This window comes from Microplitis demolitor, chromosome 4 (genome assembly GCF_026212275.2).
Source record: "Microplitis demolitor isolate Queensland-Clemson2020A chromosome 4, iyMicDemo2.1a, whole genome shotgun sequence".
In the NCBI taxonomy this organism is placed as follows: domain Eukaryota; kingdom Metazoa; phylum Arthropoda; class Insecta; order Hymenoptera; family Braconidae; genus Microplitis; species Microplitis demolitor.
The window spans coordinates 16,896,985-16,921,351 of record NC_068548.1 but is presented as its reverse complement, the minus strand read 5'-3'; the positions used below and the strand labels follow the sequence as shown (position 1 = coordinate 16,921,351).

General features: G+C 29.4%; 3 protein-coding genes across 7 annotated transcripts; 2 read left to right on the top strand and 1 right to left on the bottom strand.

Annotated features, from left to right (window-relative positions):
• LOC128667581 (uncharacterized) lies at positions 1-4,168 on the bottom strand. 2 transcript variants are annotated; one of them, XR_008403518.1, is made up of 3 exons: positions 3,320-4,168; positions 1,723-1,929; positions 1-507 (listed from the first exon to the last, which is right to left on the bottom strand). XR_008403518.1 is itself a non-coding variant. In XM_053738228.1 (3 exons), the coding sequence occupies exons 1-3, from the start codon at positions 2,134-2,136 to the stop codon at positions 354-356; spliced, it is 450 nt and encodes a 149-aa protein (XP_053594203.1). In that variant the 5' UTR covers positions 2,137-2,686; the 3' UTR covers positions 1-353. The 2 variants fall into 2 exon arrangements, 1 of the variants encoding a protein (XP_053594203.1); XM_053738228.1 differs by lacking the exon at positions 3,320-4,168 and adding an exon at positions 2,048-2,686.
• Positions 4,169-9,978: 5,810 nt separating this feature from the next.
• Positions 9,979-12,770, top strand: LOC103578398 (condensin complex subunit 2). The gene is made up of 3 exons (XM_008559490.3): positions 9,979-10,146; positions 10,270-10,432; positions 10,512-12,770. Exon 3 carries the CDS (start codon positions 10,564-10,566, stop codon positions 12,580-12,582), a length of 2,019 nt encoding a protein of 672 aa, XP_008557712.1. The 5' UTR covers positions 9,979-10,146; positions 10,270-10,432; positions 10,512-10,563; the 3' UTR covers positions 12,583-12,770.
• Positions 12,771-13,296: 526 nt separating this feature from the next.
• On the top strand, positions 13,297-23,738 carry LOC103578396 (interaptin). 4 transcript variants are annotated; one of them, XM_053738085.1, is made up of 10 exons: positions 13,297-13,431; positions 13,527-13,562; positions 13,792-14,318; positions 14,401-19,935; positions 20,433-21,270; positions 21,349-21,527; positions 21,818-21,965; positions 22,057-22,263; positions 22,590-22,705; positions 23,289-23,738. In XM_053738085.1, exons 3-10 carry the CDS (start codon positions 13,805-13,807, stop codon positions 23,396-23,398), a joined length of 7,647 nt encoding a protein of 2,548 aa, XP_053594060.1. In that variant the 5' UTR covers positions 13,297-13,431; positions 13,527-13,562; positions 13,792-13,804; the 3' UTR covers positions 23,399-23,738. The 4 variants fall into 4 exon arrangements, with proteins under 4 accessions (XP_053594060.1, XP_053594061.1, XP_008557711.1 ...); XM_053738086.1 differs by lacking the exon at positions 13,527-13,562; XM_008559489.2 differs by having other exon boundaries at positions 13,527-14,318; positions 20,436-21,270.
• Positions 23,739-24,367: the final 629 nt, after the last annotated feature.

Sequence of the window (24,367 nt, the reverse complement as noted above, 5' to 3'; positions counted from 1 at the left end):
TTATATCGATTGTGAATATCGATTACCCCGTGTTCATTAATTAAAAAATAAATCCAACTAATTAAAAAAAATTTGTAACACCGTACCATTAAACTGAAGTGCAATAATTTAATTGTTTATTGACAAAAATTTAATGTGCAATTATTTTATTATCAACTGATTAATTTTTTTTTCTGTAATGATTACTTCAGTAAAATTTTATTAATTAAATAATTAATTTTTCTGCTTCATAATTTATTATTGATGTACATTTAAAAAATTGGAGCAGAGATTTTTCTCAAATCGTTAAAATTTATGATTATATTTATTATTTCTGGTGAATTATTTAAAACTAAAAATTATTCATAGTAAAGTTAATTATAGGCCCACTGTGGCATGTTTAAAAAATCGGCAAACTGTTGTAGATTGCTTGGAATCGGTGGACGAGGTGGTCGGTCACTGCGGCGCCAACTTTCCATAAGCGGCTGCATTTTCCGCCATGTGAATTGTGACGCTGCTTCATGATTTCTATATATAAGAATATATGTTTATTCATCCGATATTAACGTGAATTCAAGTAGATAATGAGAAAATTCGCATTTGGTAGACAGAATAAAGAATAAGTTTAATGAAAAGATAAAAAAATAAATCAAATTTTTAATAATAGAAGACCATACTCGAAAAAAAAACAAAATAGCTAAACTTGATGATACAGCATGGGAATTATAATTGTAGATATACATACATGCATACAAACATATATATATATATATATATATATATATAAATATTAGGGTGTGTCATTTTAAGGCTAAATTTTTTTTTTACTAGTATATCAGAAAATCTGGTAGTATAAAGAAAATTAAAAATTGTGCCGCTGGGCTAAAGGTTTGAAGTCCAATAGCGGCTTAGCTCATCAAAAAATTCGACTTCTCATTTAAATAATACGGGAAATTTTTTTTTTAACTTAGAGTATTTTTACGAGATCTTTTTACTTTTTCGGCAAATCTATCAGAATTATCACAAAATATTCTAGGATTTTTTTTGTACAAAATTTTATTTCCTACAAATTATTATCAGTTAAATTTTTTCAAATTCCACATTGTTTTCTAGTTATTTTAATTTTAATATCAAGCTCTTAAAAAAGTAGTGTTCTGATCGATTACAAGAGCTTGATATTGAAATTAAAGTAACTAGAAAACAATGCGGAATTTGAAAAAACTGTACTGATAATAATTTTTAGAAAATAAAATCGTCAACAAAAAAGACCTTACAACATTTTATGATAAGTCTGATAGTTTTGCCGGAAAAGTAAAAAGATCTCGAAATTTACTATAACTTGACTTCGAGCTCTAATAACCTTTAGAACAGATGGATCGATCGAAAAATGATAGGACCTTTTTTGTCGAGTGTTCAATTTCTTATAAAAATGTGTATTAGTCAATTCAATCTATTGATTTGTTCACGAGTTAAAAATACTCAAAGTTAAAAACAAAAAATTTCTCGTGTTATTTAAATGATAAATCGAATTTTTTGATGAGCTAAGCCGCTATTAGACTTAAACCCTTTAGACCAGCGGCATAATTTTTTATTTTCTTTATACTTCCAGATTTTCAGGTATAGCAGTAAAAAAAAAATATAGCCTTAAAATGACACAATATATGTAAATATATATATATATATATATTTATATAAGTGCATGCATGTGTCGAAAAAAAAATCGTAGCTACTGAAAAAACTTACTGCACACTCAAATGGTCAAATATAACTTTCAGGGATCTATAAGGGCGTGCCGTTGCCGCAATAAACAATGCATCTTGAAAGATGCAATATTTCTGCAACTGAGGATTTCTTACATGGTTATGAACGATCGATAAATCAAGTTCATCATTTGTTATTTTTCCCCGAGCAGGACAACCGTGAGCTCGACGTTCATAGCATCTTATATATCTGAAATACACACATAATAAATTTTTTTATAAAAAGTAAACTTTCACGGACAAGAAATTATAGCTGCTACAACAGCAGCTGTAGTTTAGGTTACTACAAATTGGAGTAAAGGAATAACCTTGGAATAACCTGAACCACACGTATAGTAAAATCAGTACTATTTATGTAGTGCCCTTTAGCACATATCGAGTACTCGCTACTACACATGTTTTACTATAATATCATGGATAGAAGAACCATAATTTTTTTTTCTATGTTCTGAAGACGTTACGCAAAGAGACCGGTATTAAATAGAAACAACCAATTTTGTCAATGGTTGGATAATATTTAAATCCTAGGACAATTTTTAACTTCCCGCAATGAAAATTCGGGAAGTTAATGATTTCAGTCCGATTTTCGAAAATTGAGTTTTTATCAAATTTTGACGTTTTTAAGTCCTAAGAAGCTATCCTGATGATTTCCAGATGGATTTCTGCGCGTGTATGTATGTGTTTCAATATCTTAAAACTTTTAAGCAAACCGTCCTATTGAAATGATACAAAGGAATATAAAAGGATTCTACATTTAACAGAAGCCCTATGAATTTAAATTCGATTGGTCAGGTAGATTTTGAGAATGTTTTAAAATAAAATTTTGTATAAAAAATAGTTATACAAATATAACTTTCAACCTCTTGATATATAGATCAATTTCAAAATGGAATCAGCTCTTTTATTTATATTTAAATTAAAGATGAAGTTGCATTTAATTATGAGGTGATCAAGAGAGACCAATAAGACTAACAGTTGGAATGATTTTGAACATATTTTAGTACATTTTATTATTATTTATCCGAAAGAAATGGTATAAAATATTATTTTTTTAACTTATCGTCATCAATATCTTTAGAAATAATATAACGGTGACCTTGGCTACTTCGTGTCCAGTAGCCACGAACCATAGTTACAAAATTTCCCGATTCAATAATTAATTATTAATTATAAATATAAATTATAATTATTATATCGCTGGTTCTGAAATGCGGGAAATAGATCTCAGAGAGTAGGTCGACTCGTTTTGACCGGACACGCGGCTGAAATTAAACTTATTCTCTAAGACACTGGTGATGAAAAGTAATTTCTTTGAGACTTAATTTAATTATTATATATAATTAATTTTATTTAACCAAATCCCCAAATATTTACAAATTTCCCCTTTATATAAATTAAATTTCTTCTATGAATAAATAAGTGTCTAGTGACAACAAAATAAATTTATTTACATGTAACGATTTAATGGACATGGGAAATAAATAATAATTATTCACACTAGATTGACGTTGAAGAGAGAGATATAAAAATATAATAATTTTATCATAAATCTTATCTGGATTTTATTGTGTTCGACGTACTGATGGTATTGGACGCCGCTGCATGTTGGACCTTCTCTTCCGGATCCTGGCTGTTGATGTTGGACTTGGTGCTGGATACTCTCACACAAATCACTTAGATAATCAACTTAACAAAATTTGGTTTTATAAACCAGTTTATAGAGAGAGCAAAATAATTTAGAATTTTTACAGTTTTCACAATCGAGCAACGAGTAACGAGGCTGTATGTATCAGCACTTTGACTTGAGTGTCGTTTGAATCGATCGCCTGCACTTGAATCGATTGCCTGCACTTAAATGTCGAGTCGATAGCTTGGACTTGAATGTCGATCCTGATCGAGACGTCTCAGGTCCCAACCTCCGATGACCCCTACCTAATTATGCGCACATGACCGACTTACGGTCACCTGCTGCGCGAAATCATCCCCTGTGGTCTAGCGCTTAACCCAGCCAAACTTAGCAATCAGGCTGTAATATGAGAGACAGAGAAAGACCAAATTCAGACAGAGACAGCGAGAGAGCCGCACTCTCATGTCGTATACCAACGCTGCCCGGTTATAATAATGAACCGATTTTGACGTTCAAGGTGGCATTCAATCCAGTTTCTTAATCATTAACGTTCAAAAACAACTTTAATTGATTAGTTAAACAATTTGAATTTAATTAGAAACAATTTTTCGCAATTCTTTCGATAACGGTTTATTTTGAAATAAATTAACCGATTTTGATGGTTGAGGTGGCACTCGACGTACCTTGTAAATTTTAGAGCTGGATATATTTTGGAATGAATCCATGAAGTACTTTACAAGTTATCCGAAAAAAAACATATTTGAAAATTTTGATTTTTGCAATATCTTCGAACATATCGTACTGATTATGCTCAATTTTTCAAAAATAGTTTGAATTTATGATGCAAGACACTGTTTAATTACAAATTAAAAATGAAAATTTTGAAAAGAAAAGACAAACTTTTTCGCTTAAAAAAAATCACTGCATTGTAACAATTTTTTTGGGAGACGCTAAAAATCTGTTGTCCCGACCCAGACAGGAAAGTACGACGGGCCCAGGCTTGGCTCAGGCTTGGTTCAACTATGTTGAACTCTGGGCCAAGCTTGTAAGCCAGCCTTGTTCCAGCGTTGGTAGAAGTCTGGAATGATAACTGGGTGCCAAGCCTGGTTGCCAGCCCTGACCCATGCTTGCATGCCAGACCTGGCCCAACCTTGGTTGTCAGACCTGACCCATGCTTGGTTGCCAGACTTGGCCCATGCATCGAAAAAACACATAAATTCAATTCAAAAAAAAATTTATTATTATTAAAGTACTAGAGTGTGTGATCATTAACGTTTAAACTATTTAAGTGAAGTAAATAACGTGAAAAAAACTCGGTGAAAATTCTGCTGGGCTCTGGGCGCGAACTGCCGTCCTTCTGATTGCTGGGTTTGAACGCTGGCTACTGGACGAACCTACTAACGTTCAACTGAAACTTTTATATGTTCTACTTGTTCATTTTACTACAACTACTCGGTTTTATGAAATATAAAGAGCAATTTAATCTATATTTTCGATTAAGAAAGAAAAAAATAATTTCGTATTATTTATATTATAATTACATAATTTTTTAAAATAAAATTTATTAAATTTAATTGATTATTTATCAAGAACCCAGCTTAATTATCTTACTCTACCACCATAATTCCCAAGTTAGGGTGACTCTCGGCTTGGCCAAGGCTAGGTTATCTAGTGTTGGCCGATGTTAGGGTAACCATCCAACGGCCGAGGCTAGGTTATTCAATCTTGGCCCATGTTAGGGTGACTCTAGGGTTGGCCAAAGCTAGGGTATTCAGTCTTGGCTCAAGCCTGGGTAATCATTGGAATGGCCAATACTAATTAACCAGTTATGGCCCAGGCATGGGACAGTATAGGTTTGCCAAGACGGGCTTCCCAATAATGTCCCAGGCATGGCCCCGTCGTTCAACTCGGGGGCTTCCTGTATGGGTAAAAGTTATTCATAGCTGGGTCCTAGCTAGGGTCTACCGTGGAAACCCAAAGCTCGGTGAACTAGTTCTGGTTCAAGCTTGGGCCAATATTGAAGAGCTAGAGCAGGGTTACCCATGACTGGGTCTCGTTTGGGGCCAACAGCGGAAAGCCAGCGCTAGGTTGCCCACGACTGGGCCTTAGCTAGGGCCGACACTAGGAAGGCAGAGCTGGGCTTACTAGTTCTGGTTTAATTTCGGGCCAAGGATAGAAAGCCAGCGCTAGGTTGCCCACGACTGGACCTAAGCTAGGGCCGACATTGGGAAGCCAGAGCTGGGCTTACTAGTTCTGGTTTAATCTCGGGCCAAGGATGGAAAGCCAGCGCTAGGTTGCCCACGACTGGACCTAAGCTAGGGCCGACATTGGGAAGCCAGAGCTAGGTTGCCCAGTCCTGGGCCTTAGCTAGGGCCGACACTGGGGAGCCAGAGCTGGGTTACCCAGTCCTGGTCCGTGCTTAGCCCCGTTGTCAGAGCTTGTAAGTTCCTACATGGGCTGTTGAAAATCGCCCAAAAATTTCAGATTTTTTTTTATCCTTTAATTTTTTCCAGTAGTGTGTTTAGAAATGCTAATTATGATTTTAAAAAAAAACGATTTCTGAATTATTTATTAAAATAATCCAAATATGAAAGAAACGAATATAAACAATAAGATATTGTTTTTAAGAAAAAATTATTTTTTAAAAATCATTATTTTCTTACGCTAACAATATGGTGAAAAAAAATTTTTCTAAAATATTTAATTAATAAAAAAATTTATAAACAAATGGCATGAAAAAATTTGAAAAGTAATCATATAATGCCTAACAAGTATATGAAATCAGTAATAGCTTAAAGTTTCAAAAAAAATTATTTAACATACATTATTTAGAATTTTAATTTTTTCGTTACTTCAAAAATTAATAATGAATGAAAAAAAAGTAATTTATAAACTTTCATGACGTTATCTTGTTGAGTATGTTTATAAAAAGGGCTTTAAGAAGCAAAAAATTTATAGATTAATTATTTAAAATTTTATACCGCCTTTTATTATAACACAAACCCGTAAAAAAAATGTTAATTAACAATTGAATAACTTTTTGAAAAATGGTGATACAACTTTCATTACCAAAAAATCATATTCTTTGAAGTGTCTAGATGACACCAGAATTTTTTCTGGCCAAAAAGATGGGCGGTTAATTTGCTTAACGGTTTTTTGTTTTTAACAATTGTAATTTTCTTGTCCAGAAAAAATCCAAACAATGTTTTCTCTAGAAGCCATTTCGGATCGTTTAAGCCATCAACCATATTTTTAGGAGACCTGTGACTATTTACCGTAGGTTTTCATCTTCTCGACTATACTAACAGTCATACCGTAGACTATACATTAGACACTGTATAGCCATCATACATAGACTATACATACAAATCTTACGACGATTTTCGAAAAATTCGGGAAGTAATTATTTTTACCTCGATTTTCGAAAATCGAGTTTTCATCAGATGTCGAAGTACTGAGGTCCTAGGAAGATATTCTGACTATTTTCAGAATAATGTCCGAGTGCGTGTATGTGTGCGCGCGCGCGCGTGTGTGTGTGTGTGTGTGTGTGTGTGTGTGTGTGTGTGTGTGTGTGTGTGTGTGTGTGTGTGTGTGTGTGTGTGTGTGTGTGTGTGTGTGTGTGTGTGTGTGTGTGTGTGTGTGTGTGTGTGTGCGTGTGTGTGTAAACTCTTTGTAACTTTTAAAGTAATGAACCGAATTAGATGGTTAAGGTGGCAATCGAAAGAGTTTGTTGGCCGTCAACTTTCCTAAAAATTTCAGATCATTTGATCAAGTAGACTCGAAAATATTGGCGAATTACGAAAAAAAAAAAATTTATTTTAGTTTTTTAGTGATTTCTCAGAAACGACTGTAACGATCGACTTCAAAATCTACTCAGCTCTAGAATTCGATAAAATGCGTCGATTGCCACCTTAACCATCAAAATCAGTTAATTCGTTCGCGAGATATCGCGGGAAAAAGAAATGCTAAAAAACGGTTTTTTTTTTTCAAAAACAATGGCATACGAAAGTATTTTCGAGCTCGAAGAGCTCAAAAATGTGTTTACAATAATGATTTCGAGCTCAAGGAGCTCGAAAACACCGGGAAGTTTTGGGGCTGGCCCGCAGGGTCAACCGATAGACAGATTTTTTTTCTCGCCTTATGAACGTTTTTTGCCAGTAAGGATACCCCTCCGCAACGCCCCATAAGGAACTTCGTTCCCAAAATAAATCCAAAACTATAAAAGAGATCACCAGATATGAATAGGGGAGGGTGGGGCAGAGCGGCCCTCCTAAGCCAATTATTACTTTTTGTGGTTTTTAACTATCAGATCACTTTTGTCTTATTTCGAACAAATTTATGGACATTTTGCCGAAATTCTGGAAAAAATTTTTTTTTTTTGTGGGACAGAGCTGCCCCCTCCAAAAAATGATAAAAAGTTTTTTTTTTTTTTTTTTTTTTTTTTTTTTTTTTTTTTTTTAAATTGTTTTCATCATTAAGGATGTATTTCTTTCTCTTAACAACTATGTTTGGTTTCATATAACTCAAAAAAAATTATTTAAGTTGTGATAAATCGTTCCCCCTCGATTAGCTTAATTATTAATTATTATTTAATAAAAAAAAAAAAAAAGAACAATTCTATATTTCTTATTTGTAATTATTTTGAACCCTATAGAAACGTGTTTTTTGATTTTTTAAATTACAGATCATTTCGTATTATTTAAAAAATTTTATCAATTAAAATATAAATTATTATTTTCGAATATTTTTAGAGGCCAAATTTGCCCCAGTTATAGAGAATCATCCGAAAAATGGATTAACATATTAAATTTTTTTTAACTTGACGATAAAAATTTGAAAGAATTATTTTTTCAGAATCTTCGGCTGGTCCATTTTGCCCTAGGTGTAATAGGTAGAGCTAAAAATGCGGAAATATATCGGATTTATAGTAATTAGACAAAAAAAAAAAAATTTTTTTATGATCAAAATTTTAGGGGGGCCGCTCTGCACCGCCCACCTCTACGCAAAAATTTTAAAAATAATCTTGAGCTACGAATATAATTCAAACTTTATTTTTACTGAACAGACGGATTTCTCCTATATTGGAACGTCCTGGCATTCTTATTGTTAATTAATAAGTTCTAAAAATTATTTTTTTGTATTTGAACCATTGAAAATATACCTCTCAGAATTTTGAGAAACATTTGGTTATAATAAATATTTGAAACAAAAAGATCTGTGAAATATTCACAAGAGAGCAGCACCGACCGACGTATCCTCGTATGAATTTTAAAAAACAGTGTTAAATGTATTATCAAGTTACCATTCCAAATTTACTTTATCGGCAACAACCGACAATCGTAGCGGTCGGTAAAATTTTTGAAAATAGCAACAAAGTATACCTGGGCTGAAAATATAGAGTTGTTAAGCATTACGGACACAAACATACAAGGTCTACAAAAACTGCGGGGACGTAATATATTGGCAGCATTTAGTTGAAGGCTTAAAGTTACTGTGTAGTTAAATCAAATTAGCTGCCGGTTACATTGATATTACTTATAACAAGTACCCAATAAGCTTGACACTCAATACGCAAATCACATAAATATGTTGCGTTAAAATATCTATGTATTTATAAGTGAGAGATGATTTTTTTATAAGCTCTCTAAGTTACACGGCCATGAATAATACAAGACTCATCATAATGTAGGTGTATAGTATAAGAGATGATAAAAATCATAGTTCTTAAATCTATAAGAGATTTAATACATTGGTGCTGAAATTATAATGGTTCTCAAGTCAAATGCAGTAAAATATGCCAGTGTCCAAATTTAAAAGACTAAAAAAACCTCTATCTCAAATAGTCATTGAATTCTAAATACATCTGAAATAAATATCAAAGAAATTTAACGTTATAGGGAATATGTAACTACTGACATTTATTGACACAGCACTTAACTACCATTGTTGATAATTTAATGGTAACCGTAATTATAAAGCTGCTAAGCATTACGGACACAAACATACAAGGTCTACAAAAACTGCGGGGACGTAATATATTGGCAGCATTTAGTTGAAGGCTTAAAGCTACTGTGGAGTTAAATCGAACTAGCTGCCAATTGCATTGATATTACTTATGACAAGTACATAATTAGCTTGACACTTAATACATAAGTCACTTAAATATGTTGCGTTATAATATCTATGTATTTATAAGTGAGAGATGATTTTATATAAGTTTTCTAAGTTACACGGTCATGAATAATACAAGACTCATCATAATGTAGGTGTATAGTATAAGAGATGATAAAAATCATAGGTCTTAAATCTATAAGAGATTTAATACGTTGGTGCTGAAATTATAGTGGTTCTAAAGTCAAATGCATTGAAATATGGCAGTGTCTAAATTTGAAAGACTAAAAAAACCTCTATCTCAAACAATCATTGGAATCAAATACATGCGCCATAAATATCAACCGCTTCGTAGCTCTATAGGGAACAAACAGCAACTGACGTTCAGTAGCACTGTAGATAACTAGCTTTTAGGACAATTCGATGGCACCCAAAAAATCATAGTGTTTCTGATAGATGGAGACACATTGGATTTTTTTATGACTGTTAAACGATAAACACTGCTCACATTTAAAATAATTTCTAACGGACATCGTAAGCGTCAGTATACTAATGTGTTTATATTTGTTGGTATATAAAATACTCGTGATTTATTGAAAATAAAAAAAAAAAAACAAAAACTACATGGTATTCAGAAATAATATGTTATCTTTTTTAATGGCAGATAAAGTATGTAAATTCATGGTATTTCATTCGTATTATGTCCTTTTATGTTCATTTTTTTTTAGCTCAATATTAGTGTACGTTTTATAAAAATGGCGTCATAATAAAAATTGTTTATTTTCTGTTTAGGAAAATTCAATTGAAAATATTAATTTGATTGCTACAGAAGAAGAAATAAAAAAATTAGAAGTTCTTCAACAGGCATACATAGAATTAGAGAGGTTACTTTGTCTTCTTGATATTTTAAAAACTGATTTAGACAAAATAGCGGGTAATTTATTAATTTTACATTGTAAGTACCCCTATATTAATTATATATAATTATAAAATTTCCGTTTATTTGTTAATTGAATTAATTTTTTTTTTTACAGGATCAATAATTATCTTTTTGAAATTAGTAATAACAAAATTAAAATATAAAAAATGGACAATCGAAAAAGTTTTGGCCATGTGTTAGCTGACAATGCGACCGCAAGTCCTCTTCGGCGTCGTTCAGGTTTCGTTGTCAAACCAAGTTCAATTGAGATAGAGACTAATGATGATACCGCTGAACGGCAAGCGCTACGCACTGAATCCAGTGTTCAAGCTTTTCCATCTTCAACAAATCGACGTTCTATACGTCTTGGTGCGGTATCAAATATGTCAACCCCGCAGATAACTGAAGGAATGGCTGAATGTATAAAACTAAGTGCACAGAATAAAATTAATATTAAAAATGCTTTCAGCTTAAATATGATCGACTATATGACATATATGGTTAGAAATAAAAGTGAGGGTATTCCAAACTTACATATGGCTGGAACAACTCTTGATGTTAGTGCTAAAATTTATGCATTGAGAGTAGATGCTTTACATCAAGATACATTAAAAATGATTGGTAATTTGGATACTAAAGACAGAAAAAACAATGATGATAATGATGATTCAAATGCTGATCGCTCAATGTCAGGTGGTGGTGAAACTAATGAAGAAAATGGCAAACCCAAGAAAAAGAAAAAAAAGAAGAAAGGAAGCCAAAAAATTCTTACAACGATTGAAGCACTTCAAGGAAAAGTTGATGTTGTAGATTACACTCCAGTAATGTTTGGAGAAGGTGACTGTCAGACTACCAATATGTTGTATCAAGCATCTTTACCTCAGCATTGTGATCTGGGTCTTGGTCTTAATCCATTCAACGATGTAATTATTGATAATGATGTTGATGAACTTGGTGCTGATAATGATGAATCGCGATTACCATGGCCTCCAGTAAAAGCAGATTCTAATTTAGATATCAACAGTATTTTTTCGCAGTTTGAAATTCTCCATTGGTCAATCGAACAAGAAGATCAAGCATTAAATATGCCTTCTCAAGAGTCCTTCTCTCAAGATGATGATAATCTTGTTTTTGATCCTGATGCTAGTATACCACTTGATGATGATGCTCAAAATTTCAACGATGTAAATTATTTCGCTGCTGATGAAAATGATAATGAAAATGAAAATGAAGTCGGATGTCACGCTACTAATCAAGCACCTTATGTAGTTGCTGACTTACAAAATATTATTGAGAGAATGCCAATGAATAAAAAACTTGAGTATTCATACTTCAGTGATGCTGTTGATATTCGCTGGATCGGGCCTACACATTGGAAGATCAGCAAACTTACAAATAATATGACTAAGAATAAACTTGAAGCTTGTCAACAAAATCCAAAAAGAAAGAAAAAAGACCCAACAATACAATTTGATGATGGGATTATTGAAATAGCTGACAAAGAATGTACTCAAGTTAAAAAAAATTTAGCCAATTTAAAAAATTCAACAGTTAGTCGTTGTTGGTCTATAAAAAAATTACTTAATCCAAAAGAAATTGATGAGGAAGATAATAAAGCATTGTGTAAATATTATTTACGATCTGATCAAACAATATTTTTAAAAGAAAAATCAAATAATGATATGTTAGTTTTGTCTGATGATAATGAAGAATACAATTATGATAATGGTAATGATACCGAAAATTATTGTCCAAACGTTCAAAATGATGATGCAGTATTTAATGATTGTGCTTTTGATGATGAATCTCGGGCAGTTGGTTTCACAGGCAATAATTTAATTGAAGCTCCAAAATTGACGCAGAAAATTTATATACCTTTCTCACAAAGAGCCAAGAAATTAGATGTTCGTCATTTAAAAAAATGTATTTGGGAAAGTTTAACAAAGAAAGATGAAATTGATAAAGAAAATGCTCAAAATATTGAATCTTCTACAACAATAAAAGAACAAAAACGATTTAGTGAAATTTATACAAAACTTCCAAATATGCTTTCCAAAAATGACGCTGAAGAATTGAGTTTTCCGATAGCGTTTGTATCTCTACTTCATCTTGCTAATGAAAAGAACTTAAATATCACTTCGGGAGAAAATTACAGCGATATTATTATTCAACAACATACTAATTAAAATAACTATCATACTCTTTTGTATAAACATAATTTTATATAATATTATTTTTCAATATCTTCCTCATAACTAAAACTATTTTTTTAATACTGTAATCTCATTTAAATATGTGGTTATTTTTATAAATAAATAATCATAACTATGTAAAGCTAATAAAGTACCAATAATTTTTTTAATTAATGTATTTATAAATGTAAATTTTTTTTGCTGTAAACTAGCGCACAACTTTGTGACATCTATAAAATATCAGTTTTAGGCTGTTTCTTGACGTATCAATAAGGTACCAAAATGTTAACAAAATGATCAGAAATTTATTTTACAAGTGACGACAAAAAGTAAATTACAAATAATTGTCAAATAAGCCATCTACACGATTATTTAATTGAAATGTCGTTTTTAACATAGGCAAAATCGCACAAATTTTCTATGGCTCATAGGACCGACATCTGTACGTCATATTCATACAAAAGAACTTGACTTTGAGACAAAAAAGATTTTTTTCTTGTCCTTTTAAAAGACATCTTTATAACATCTTAAAGTTCTCCCTGTGCTACTTAAGGCTTTTATAACTATTACAAAATTGAAAATATAATTTTAAATTTTCGCGGTCAATTTCAACCAATGAGATGATAGAAAATAAAATTATTATATCTTATTGGTTATTTCTGTTTACTCTCAAATATCATTAGTCGATAAAATTTCATGTCATTACATTTAACTGCACACAATGTACAACGGAATTCGAGGGTAAAACTCTCGTTTGCACTTAGTTTGGCGTCGGTGAAAAGTTGTGATTGTGATAATGTATTAACAAAATATTTTAAAAGTTCGTGGAGACATAAGTCCTCAGTAAGACGTGTATTATTTACAAATTATATGTATATTTTTTTTTAATTTCCAATAATCAATTTGTTAAAATAAATAAACCTAATTTATTTGTACAGAAAAAAAAATCTTTTGGTTATGTTGTAAAAATATACGTAAGTAAAGTAATAATAATTAAAATTTATATGTTTTTAAATAAGAAAATAAATATTCTTTAAAATGTAAAATTATTGTGGAAGTATAAAATCAAAATAAATAATTTGAATTAAAAAAAAAAATAAAACATTTTTTGACGAAAGTGTAAGAAGTGAGAATGTTACAATTAATTAAATTGTCATTAAATATATTTTAAATTTATTGGTAGTAAATAATTCACGTTTTTAGACTAATAAGAACAATGTCTGAATCTTCTAAAATGGGCCTATTTGGCTCCAAAGAGGAAAACAACGCTCGTTTAAATAGTGAACAACAAAATAAAGATGAATCTCCAGAACGTTATGCACCATACAGTGTTGATAGTGATTCAGAAACTTATGATACAGAAGCATTGAGTATAATGGATATTAATGATATAATTGGTGTTCAATCAGAACCCGCTGATTCAACATTAGAAAGTGAAATAGCAGCTTTATCTAAAATCATTACTGACTCCAAAACTGAAATTACCGACAAAACTATCAAAAATGATAAAGTAGATGTAAATAAAAGTGAAATTCCACCATCAATTAATTTATTAACAAACTTAAAAGATAAAAACTCTGATAGCTTTATAAAAAGTAATGACAGTGGTAAAATTGGTAGTACAGATTCTCAACTAGACTCTTGTGATGCATCGAATCCATTAAGTATTGAGAAAAATGAAAATGAATTAGTAAAACATGAAGATATATCGAAAAATTTTGAAGTAAAAGGTAAATTTAAAAAAATTAATTTTATGAAATAACATTTACAATTAACAATTAATACCAAAATAATCATTTTTTTTCGTTTTAGAAATAGGAGAAAATAATAAAAATTCAAATGTTAAAGATGTATTAAGTATCAATCAAAGCCTTCAGTTAATTGGAGACGCTTATACTTCTGAAGATTCTCAAGGTACTGAATTAGATGAAGTTGGTAAAGAACCAAAAGTTGTATTTTCTTGTAAACCTCTTGTGGATAAACAAAATAGTAAAATAAATGATAAAAGTAATATTGAAACTATTGAATCAATCTATAGTAGTATTGTTGACGTTACTACGTCAGTAAGGAATGAAAATATTGAACTTAATAAAGTTGGAGAAAAATCATCACGAGAATCTGTAGATTTAGTTCCTGAAAACGATATTAAATGTACTGACCGAATTAATCATGGTAATGACTCACAAGATTTAAGTAAATTAGATGATATAAATAAAATAATGGTTGAAACAATTTTTATGGAGAAAAAGTTATCAGTAGAAGCACCAATCACTGTTTTTGCTGAATCTACATCTTTAGAAAACGTTATACAATCACCTACCCAGGACCATCAACAAAATTTAAAGGATAAAAATGATTCTATATCTCAAGAAACAGTTAAAATTAATTCAAACAATTGTCAGCAAATTAATTCCAATGTAAATGACGTTGAATTACATGAAATTGATACAGAAATCAAGAAAGTTATTAGCCCAGTCAAAACGGAAGTCGATGATAATAATAAGAATAATATAATACCTAATTTTGACGACACATCAATGGACATCATTGAAAATTTTGAATCTCTAGTTACTCCAATTTTAACAAATGAACAAGTTGTAAGTATTCCAGACACAGCTGAAGAAATAATAAATGAAACAAGTTCAACAGAAAATACCAAGGAGGATGATAACAATCAGTTAACTTCTGAAATAAGTTCAGAGTGTGTAAGTGGTATTGTTGAAGAGTTAAATCCAGATATACATGAAAAACTTCATTCGGAAAAACAAACGACAAGTTCTGATGTTATTAAAATATCAATAGTCGAAGTGGTTGAAGAAAATCTTTCAAGTAAAGAAAATAAGTCAGAAGAAACTAACGAAATAATAGCAAAAAATGAAAGTGAAATGAAAGAAATTATGGATATTGAACCACTAGATACAAAAGATAAAACTGTTGATAAAAGTGAAACGATAGAAAGTGAAATAATTGAATCTATAATAGAATGTGAAAAATCAGAAATATTGCCTAATTCTTCATTAGAAAGTAAAGAAAAAGTGACGGAAAATATGATACAAGAAAACACTCCACAAAGTATTAGTGTTATTGAAATTGAAACTAAAGAAGAAGAAACTAATGAAAAAGATATTAATTGTTCAGAAGAATCTTTAAAAAATATTAAATTAGATGTATCTAATGAAAGTGTAACAGCAATTAAAGATGATGATAAAGATGATATTCCAAAAACAAATATTGATAATGATAGTCATCAATCACTGGTTGAAAATGATGAAAAACTAGATAATAAAAATATAGAACAAAATAATTGTCTAAATATTCAATCAGATATAGAGATTTCATTAGAATCAACGAAAGAGCCGATAGAATCAGATGTTAATTTATTAGAATCACCTTCTCAGAATATTATCAGAGATAATGAACAATTATCAATTTTACAAGTAACGTCCGAAACAGATGAAAAATTGGATCATATTGATACAGAAATTGTAATGACTAGTGAAAATAATAAAAACATAGTAGTAAATAAAACGAATGAAATTGAACAAAATAATTCGGAACTGTCTGAAGAAAAAATAGACGAATCTATTACTGATTTAAAATTAAATCTTAATACTCAAAAAGTTGATAATGAGGCTACTATTACTGAAAGTTCTGAAAATCTTTCGGAAATAAAATCTGATATAATTGAAGAAGTTGAAAAGAATATTTCATCAAAATCTGGTGACTTAGATGAAAAAACTTGTCCAGATTCTCGACATTCTGAAAATCCATTAGTTGGTTTATTAGATCTTGATCTTACCTCAAACTTGGAAAAATCGGTAAATAGTGACGAAGCCATTGTAAATAGTGCAATTACTGAAGATTCTTCAGAAGAAGTTTTGACTAAACTTGAAAAAAGTTCAATTCTCGATTTACTACTTATTTCAAAACCAGAAAATGAATCAAATAATCAAATAAATAGTTTGCTTAATGATGTTATTGAAACTTTAGTTGAAACAGAAACTTCAGAACTTGACTGTAATATAGAGAATGAAAATGATAAACAGACTGAGGAAACAGAGGAGAAAAAAATAATGAAAAATTCTAAAGAATTAAATGATAAAGATAATAATTGCCTTGAAGAAATAATAACAAGTACTGATAATATAGAGCCAGAAATAAATGAAAATTTCGGTTTTATTTCAAAAGAAAAATTAAAATCAGTTGATGTAAAGGATACAGTAGACGTAAATTCTATTACTGAAGTCTTACAAACAAATCCAGAGATATCTGAATTAGAATCAGCTGTTAAATTTCTTCAAGAGTCTGAAGAACAGGAAGAGGAATTAGAATCAGATTTAACATCAAAAATACTTAATGATACAGTAAATGAATTAATTCAAAGAGAAAATTTTCCAGCTATCTACACGCCTGATGCAAAAATTTGTCAAGATTTACCAGAATCTGAGCCAGAATTTGAAACATCGACTAGCGAATCAATAGCAATATCTGAAGCTGAAATAATATCAGAAGCAGCTAAATTAGAAAGTGAACGGAAACAATTAAATGAAGAAGCACAAGTAACAATTAATCAAGAGTGTGATCTTAAGGTTAATGAAAAATGTGATGCTCTTAAGACTCAAATTCAACCTGTAAGTGAACAAGATGAAATAGTAAATATTGACATAAACATCGAGTCAAATCCATCGCAATGTTTATTAACTAAAAAATCAATAAATATTCCAAAATCATCAATTTTAGAAGAACGATTAAAAGAACCACCAAAAATTGAAATTCCAATTGTAGAATCTGTGAAGACATGTTATGAATCAATAACTCCAAAGTCAAATTTATTAATTCAACAAGATGCTAGAGTGTCAACTTATGAGCAAATGATGGAATCGTCAAAAACTGATATAGATAAAATAAAAGACGACAATAAAACAACTGATGGTTTACGAAAAGATTCTGAAAGACACGAAGTTGAAAATATTAGTTCACCATCAAGAATTATTTTAAAAATAGCTAAATCAGCAATCGCTGGTTGTGGAGAACCTAAATCACCAAAAAGTCCAAAAGTACGTTCGACAACAGATTCTCCGAATCCTGAAGATAGTCCTGGACAAAAGCTTGAAAAAATAAAATTAAAATTATCAAAAAGCGGGCATCCTTCTATTATTCCAAATGAACATATAAAAGAAACATCAATGCAATGGCATACAGAAAGTTCTTCATCACTTTCGCCTATTGGAATAAAAAGAAAATTTTCAAATGTTCAACAAGAATCAAAAGAAACATCTAAACATAAAGTAGAATCAATTACAGATTCTCCAAAACGCACAGAGTCCCCAATAGCAATGAAAATAAAATTGTCAAAAAGTGGAGATGCTTCAATTATTCAATCTGATACACAAGATGATGAATTGAAGGAAATTAAAAATAAAGATAAAATGGAATTTTTACAAGAATCAAAAAGAACAGAATCACCATTAGGTGTAAAAATAAAACGTCTTAAAACAGGTGATTCGTCAATTTTGTCTTGTGATTATGAAGATGGAAGTAGCACAAAATTAAAAGAAAAAGGAGAAATTCAAGACAACCAAAAACGAACTGATTCACCAATTGGAGTAAAAATGAAATTTTCAAAAAAAAGCGGTGCTTCTATTATATCAGGAGACACTACAAGTGATAATAAAGATAAATTAGAAATTCCAGAAGCTCCTAGACGGACGGAATCACCTTTAGGAACGAAAATAATAAAAATGTCAAAGACTGGAGATGCTTCTATTATTTATTCAGAAGTATCTAATGACCAAGATAATCAAGCATTTGAATCAAGTCAAACATCAATTTCACTCGAATCTTCAAGTTCCAAAGACATAGACTCAATTAATGTCTTTAAAAAATCAGAATCACCTATAGCAATGAAGATAAAGGTGTCTAAAGATGGTGAAGCTAAAATTATTCAGTCTGAAAGACAAGAAGAAAATCAACAACTGTCTGAAATACACGAAGAACATGATAGTAGAGCTTCAAAATCTGGAGATTTAGTAAGAATTGAATCTATGAAAATAAAAGTACCAAAAAGCGGTCATCCAATGATTGTAACTAATGATACTGAATCATTACACAATAAAGATTCAACCGAAGTTCAACGTGCATTTACACAAAAACGAGAACAACTTACTAATAGGTCAGAAGTAACTATTGAACCAATAAATTTTAATAGAAAACAAGAAGAATCATCAGAACAATCATCAAAACGTAAAGATGTTAATGCATGTTCTTTTGAGTCGAAAAAAACTAAATTGGAAACAAAACTATCACAAATTCTTCCTGAAGTAACAATTCAGCCTATTGTGCCAAGAGAACAACAGCAGCAACATCAAAATCAAGTAGAATTCAATGAATCAAGTACAAACATAATAAGTCGCCAGCAAAGAAATGTTATTAATCAAGAAATTAGTATAACTCATGTAAAATCAGCGAAACCTACTTCGGATGTTATTGGAGGAAAATTAAAAAGTATATTAACTCAACCACCAAACAATATGTCTGATGATTGTGAAATAATTGAACAACATCCAGAACTTATAATTGTTAATGAAAATTCAAATTCAAGTCAAGATATTATGATAATCGATGAGGTACCACCAATAAGAGTACCAGATGTTAAAATACCAAAAAAACGAGGTAGACCTAGACGAAATGCTTTACCATTTCAACATCCAGATACTGAAATAAATCAAGATCCTTTAGCAATCGATGATACACCTTTTATTGTAAGTACAGTAGAACCGAAAGAAAATGAAAGACCAAAAAGAACATGTCGAAGTCAAAAAAGTTATGCGCCACCTAAAAGAGGACGTGGACGTGGTCGTGGTAAAAGAAAATTTGATCGATTGGATGTTTCAATTAGTAAAAAAGCAAGATTAGAACAAAATTTAACGGCGATTGAAAATTCTACAACAGCATTGATAACTTTAGATGAAGAATCAACATCATCAGAAATTCAAAATGATTCTTCAGAACTTTACAAAGCATTACGACAACCATTAAAAGATTCTTTATTAGAATCTACGATAATGTCACAATTAGATGATGATGGTACACCATCTCCTAAATTAAACCAAGTTCGTGTAGTTGTTTCTGATCATTTAAAGACAACTACTGATAATATTAAAGATTCAAAAGAATCTTCTGGTACTCCAGATCATCAAAATTGGCTTACACCATTATCAAAAAAACAAATTGATAACAATCGTAATGATGGAATATCTATGGTTCAAGTTATGGATGAAGAAACACGTATGAGTGCTGAATCTGGTTCTAGATCTCAAACACCCGCTAGAAACATTCCCAATCAAGGTAAAATTATATTTATTAATTATTTTTATATAGTAAATAATTAATTTTTAAATTTATATATTTTTAAAAAAAATTTTATATTAATTTATTTGTTTAAAAAATTATTACCATTAGTTTCTTATTTAAATATAAATATATCAATCAAAATTATCATTTAAATAAAATCAAAGTATATATTTCTATTCGTAGACTTATAACTGAGTCATCTAAAAATAGTAAGTTATACCGACGTTCTTAAATTGCCGTACAAATAAACTTATCTTGTCGTGTTTACAGTCTTTTCGTCATTAAGCATAATAAGCTTTGCATTAATAAATTTTCTAAATGTTTATTATTCAAAATCACTCCAGATAATAATAGTAATAATAATAATAACCATAATTATAATAATAATGATACCTAACCATTAATTCTTATTTTGGAAATAAATATGTGTATATATAATTGTAATTGTAAATGAGAAAAAAAAAATAAGTAATAATTTAACTGTTTAATAGCAGAAGCAACAATTAATGAAGAATCTCAAGGGAGTGTCTTAAGTACAGCAACAACAGAATCAGAAAAAGTTAAAGTTAGAAACCGAAGAATGGAAATAAATTTTGATCCAGACGAAGGACCATTTACAGTTGATAAAATAGCTGAGTATGAATGGCCATTAGATCGTAAAGGCGAAACATTTATGATCCAAGAACAAATATCGCAGTATCTTGGTGTTAAATCATTTAAAAGAAAATATCCAGATTTAAAAAGACGTATGGTTGATATGGAAGAAAGAAATTATTTAAGAGAAAATTTACTTGTTAATGAAGCAATGTGTGATATGGGATTAACAGCAATTTGTAGTTCAGAAGTACTTGATATTATGTGTAGTGATTTTCCTGATCAATATGAAGAATATCGAAAGCATATGCGTGAAAAACAAATAAAAGAACATTCAAAAAAACAAAAAGAACTTACAGCAGCTGCAAATGCTGAAAAAAATCGTATTGATCTTGCTGAAATGGCTGTTCAATCAGCATTATCATGGAATGTTAATTTTAATAAAGCAAGAAATGAATCACGAAGATGTAGTTTAGATCTTCAAACATTTACAATTCATGTGCCGACAAAACAACCTAAGATTAATGATGAAAGGAAAAGTAGTCATTATCCAGTAGCTCTTATTCCTGGACAATATACTGATTATTATAAAGAATACACTCCAGCAGAATTGAGATATTATCCTTTAAATACTGTTCTTTATGGACCAATGAGGCCTAATGAAAGAAAATTCGATAGTCAATCTGAAGGTTCTCAAAGTGACAGTGATAGTGATTCATCTTCTGATGATTCCAGGTAAACCCAATAAATTTAAAAAATAATGTATCATCCATAATCTTTTATTTTGTTATTATAATTATTGAAAATTTATAGCTGTTCGTCTAGTGAAGGTACCCAAGACACAGAAGAATCACAATCAACAATGGATGATGTAGATATTGAGTTATCGAATCAAAAAGACAAATCATTCAAATGTAAAATGTGTCTGAAGCATTTAAATAAAAATAATAAGACAGAAGTTTTAATTCAATGTGGTACCTGCCATGGACATGGTGAATAAATTATTATATATTTTGCTTTTATCTATTATTTTGAATAAAATATAATCAATAATAGAATTAAACTCTCGTTAGTAAATGAATATATACATAGATCAAAAATTGTTTTTTATTAATATAGTAAAAAAGAAGACAAAAGTTATAGAATTATTTTTTGTTGCTATTAAAATTTTTTATTTTCACTGCTAAAAGTTAAAAAAAAATATAAACTTGATGTAAAATTAATTTGTGAAAATACACATTCTTAAAAATTTTTAAATTATTTAATTATTTATTTTTTTCAGTACACCCGTCTTGTTTAGATTTGACTCTAGATATGGTGCCTCATATCCACGCTTATGCTTGGCAGTGTACAGATTGTAAAACGTGTGCACAATGTCATGATCCAGCGGATGAAGACAAAATGTTATTTTGCGATATGTGTGATAGAGGGTAATAATACTTAAATAATTACTTTTAAAATAATTATTTAATCTAATTAAATAATCATTTAATATTAAAATTTTTTTTTTATGTATTATAGATACCACATTTATTGTGTTGGCTTAAGAAGAGTACCACAAGGAAGATGGCATTGTCAAGAATGTGCGATTTGCGCTAGTTGTGGCTCGAGAGAAGCTGGTGGTATTAATGCTGATCGAAATAGCGTAGCACAATGGCAACACGAGTACAAAAAAGGCGATAAAAATACAAAAGTTTACGTTTCGACTCTCTGTGTACCTTGCTCCAAGTAAGAAATAAAATTTGAATCTAATAATAATTTTAATATTTTTTTTTTTTCTGAAAATTTAATAAGATCATCTTCATTAATTTATCATCAATACGGTATTTTCAAATTAACAATAAATTTTAAGTATTGTTTAATAATAAACTTTAAAATTTAATATTCAAACTAATATATAACAAATATTTAACAAACTTCTTTAAGCATTAATTTTATTAACAAAAATCTATTGCTAAATTACTTATAATTTTCCTAAACAATTATTAATTTAAGCAACACAATGTTTGTCGCTTTAAATCGCTAACTTCTATGTCATTTATATCATTAATAAGGCTATGGAGGAAAGGTCGTTATTGCCCACATTGCAGTCGCTGTCATACTGCATCAAGACTCGACATGGAAGAAAATCTAGTGCACTGCAGTGCATGCGACAAATATCTGCACTTAGGTATTGATATCATCCTCATCGTCATTCTTCTTTTATAATATAATGTTTGGTTGAATTTAAAACTTATACAATGCACGACTTTTTTCTTGTTACTAATATTCAATCATTTAATTTTATTATTTTAACAAAATAATCAATATTTTAATGCTTGTTTATAATAATTCATAAAATTTTTTAAACATTTATTATAGTTTTAATTAATTAACTAATAATTTTAAATTACCACCAAATATAATTAGGCTTTAAAATAAAATATTAGCATTAAGCTGTTGATATGCATTTACTTTCATGCATTATCAATATCAATATATAGTTATTTATAATGTAAGGTAAAAAACCTAAGACCTGACCAGGGACTAATACCCAATTACTCCTTGTATTTGTATATCTATATTTATAAATATCGATAAACAAATACATGGAGTGATCGGATACTAGTCTCTGATCGAGTATTAGGTTCATATCTTAAATATAAAATAATGTATGTTATTTAAAGATATTATTGTTTTAATTATATAATTATTTAAATATTAATATTATTTATGCAGTATTTCATATTTTATTATTAATTTTTATTTTTCAGATTGTGTGGAGAACAAGATAATCGATAAAAAAAATTATCAATGTGATGTTTGCATGCAAAATCGCCAACGAATAATTAAATCTTCGGTATCCAAAGTCATTAGAGCATAAATAAAAAAACATTTTCAACAATAATTAATTCAACATCTATTTGGGAGTTAAAGACTGTTTAATTGGTTACTTACGAGAAAAAAAAGAAATTTTTTTTTTTTTTTTTTTTTGACAATTCTTTGTTTCTATAATTAATCATGCTTTTAAAATTAAATTACAATAATTATTACTTTAAAACGAAACAATTATCGTAATACTATTTGTATAATTATTTTATGTAAAGTGACACATTGATGAAACAATCTTGTTTAACTATGTTTGTTGTAATATTAACAATTTCGATGTACAATCTAGTATTATTAATATTTGTTTATCATTATCAATGAAAAAAAAAAGATAAATATATATCTATTATGTGTACAGCGAATACCTTATGAATATCACAATAGCAATTATTTTTACTATTTTACATGATTAACAAAAAAAAAAGTTACATATATTATAATAATATTTCTCTATCATAGAAAAATATTATTTTATATTATTATAAGTAGTGATAATAATAATAATAATAATAATAATAATAATAAAGTAGCACGGTGCGGTATCATAAGAAGTAAATCATTCACTCTATAAAATTAAAAAATAATATTTATTAGACTATTAAAGGTAAAAAAAATTAGATACGTTTTTTTTTTCAATTTATTTATTTTTTTTCTGCATTTTAGTAATTTTACATCGAAATTATTTGAGAGTTTAATTCAGATTTATGTAAATTATAAATAATTTTTCAAATATCTTGATATCTACTTTCGTGTATTGAATTTTGCTTATTTTTATTTGATTAATTAATTAATTATTCGATCATTTAAATACCAACAAAATTAGCAGTAGGGAAGAATGGGGTCAATTGAACCAGTAAGCTTAAAAAATCGAAAAAAATATAAAAATGAGACATCCTCTTGGAATTATATTTCAATACACTAAACCTCAGTCTGACCAAAATTTTAAACCAATATGATGATTTAA

Bases quoted from the DNA above. Each gene is read 5' to 3' on its own strand.
- LOC103578396 (XM_053738086.1), top strand. From the start codon at position 13,805: ATGTCTGAATCTTCTAAAATGGGCCTATTTGGCTCCAAAGAGGAAAAC. The intron at 14,319-14,400 runs GTAAATTTAAAA...TTTTCGTTTTAG, and splicing joins GAAAAATTTTGAAGTAAAAG to AAATAGGAGAAAATAATAAA. The intron at 21,528-21,817 runs GTGAATAAATTA...TATTTTTTTCAG, and splicing joins TGGTACCTGCCATGGACATG to TACACCCGTCTTGTTTAGAT.
- LOC103578398 (XM_008559490.3), top strand. From the start codon at position 10,564: ATGGACAATCGAAAAAGTTTTGGCCATGTGTTAGCTGACAATGCGACC.
- LOC128667581 (XM_053738228.1), bottom strand. From the start codon at position 2,136: ATGTGTAGTAGCGAGTACTCGATATGTGCTAAAGGGCACTACATAAAT. The intron at 1,930-2,047 runs GTTATTCCTTTA...TGTGTATTTCAG, and splicing joins GTGGTTCAGGTTATTCCAAG to ATATATAAGATGCTATGAAC. The intron at 508-1,722 runs GTAAGTTTTTTC...TCTTATATATAG, and splicing joins TTTGACCATTTGAGTGTGCA to AAATCATGAAGCAGCGTCAC.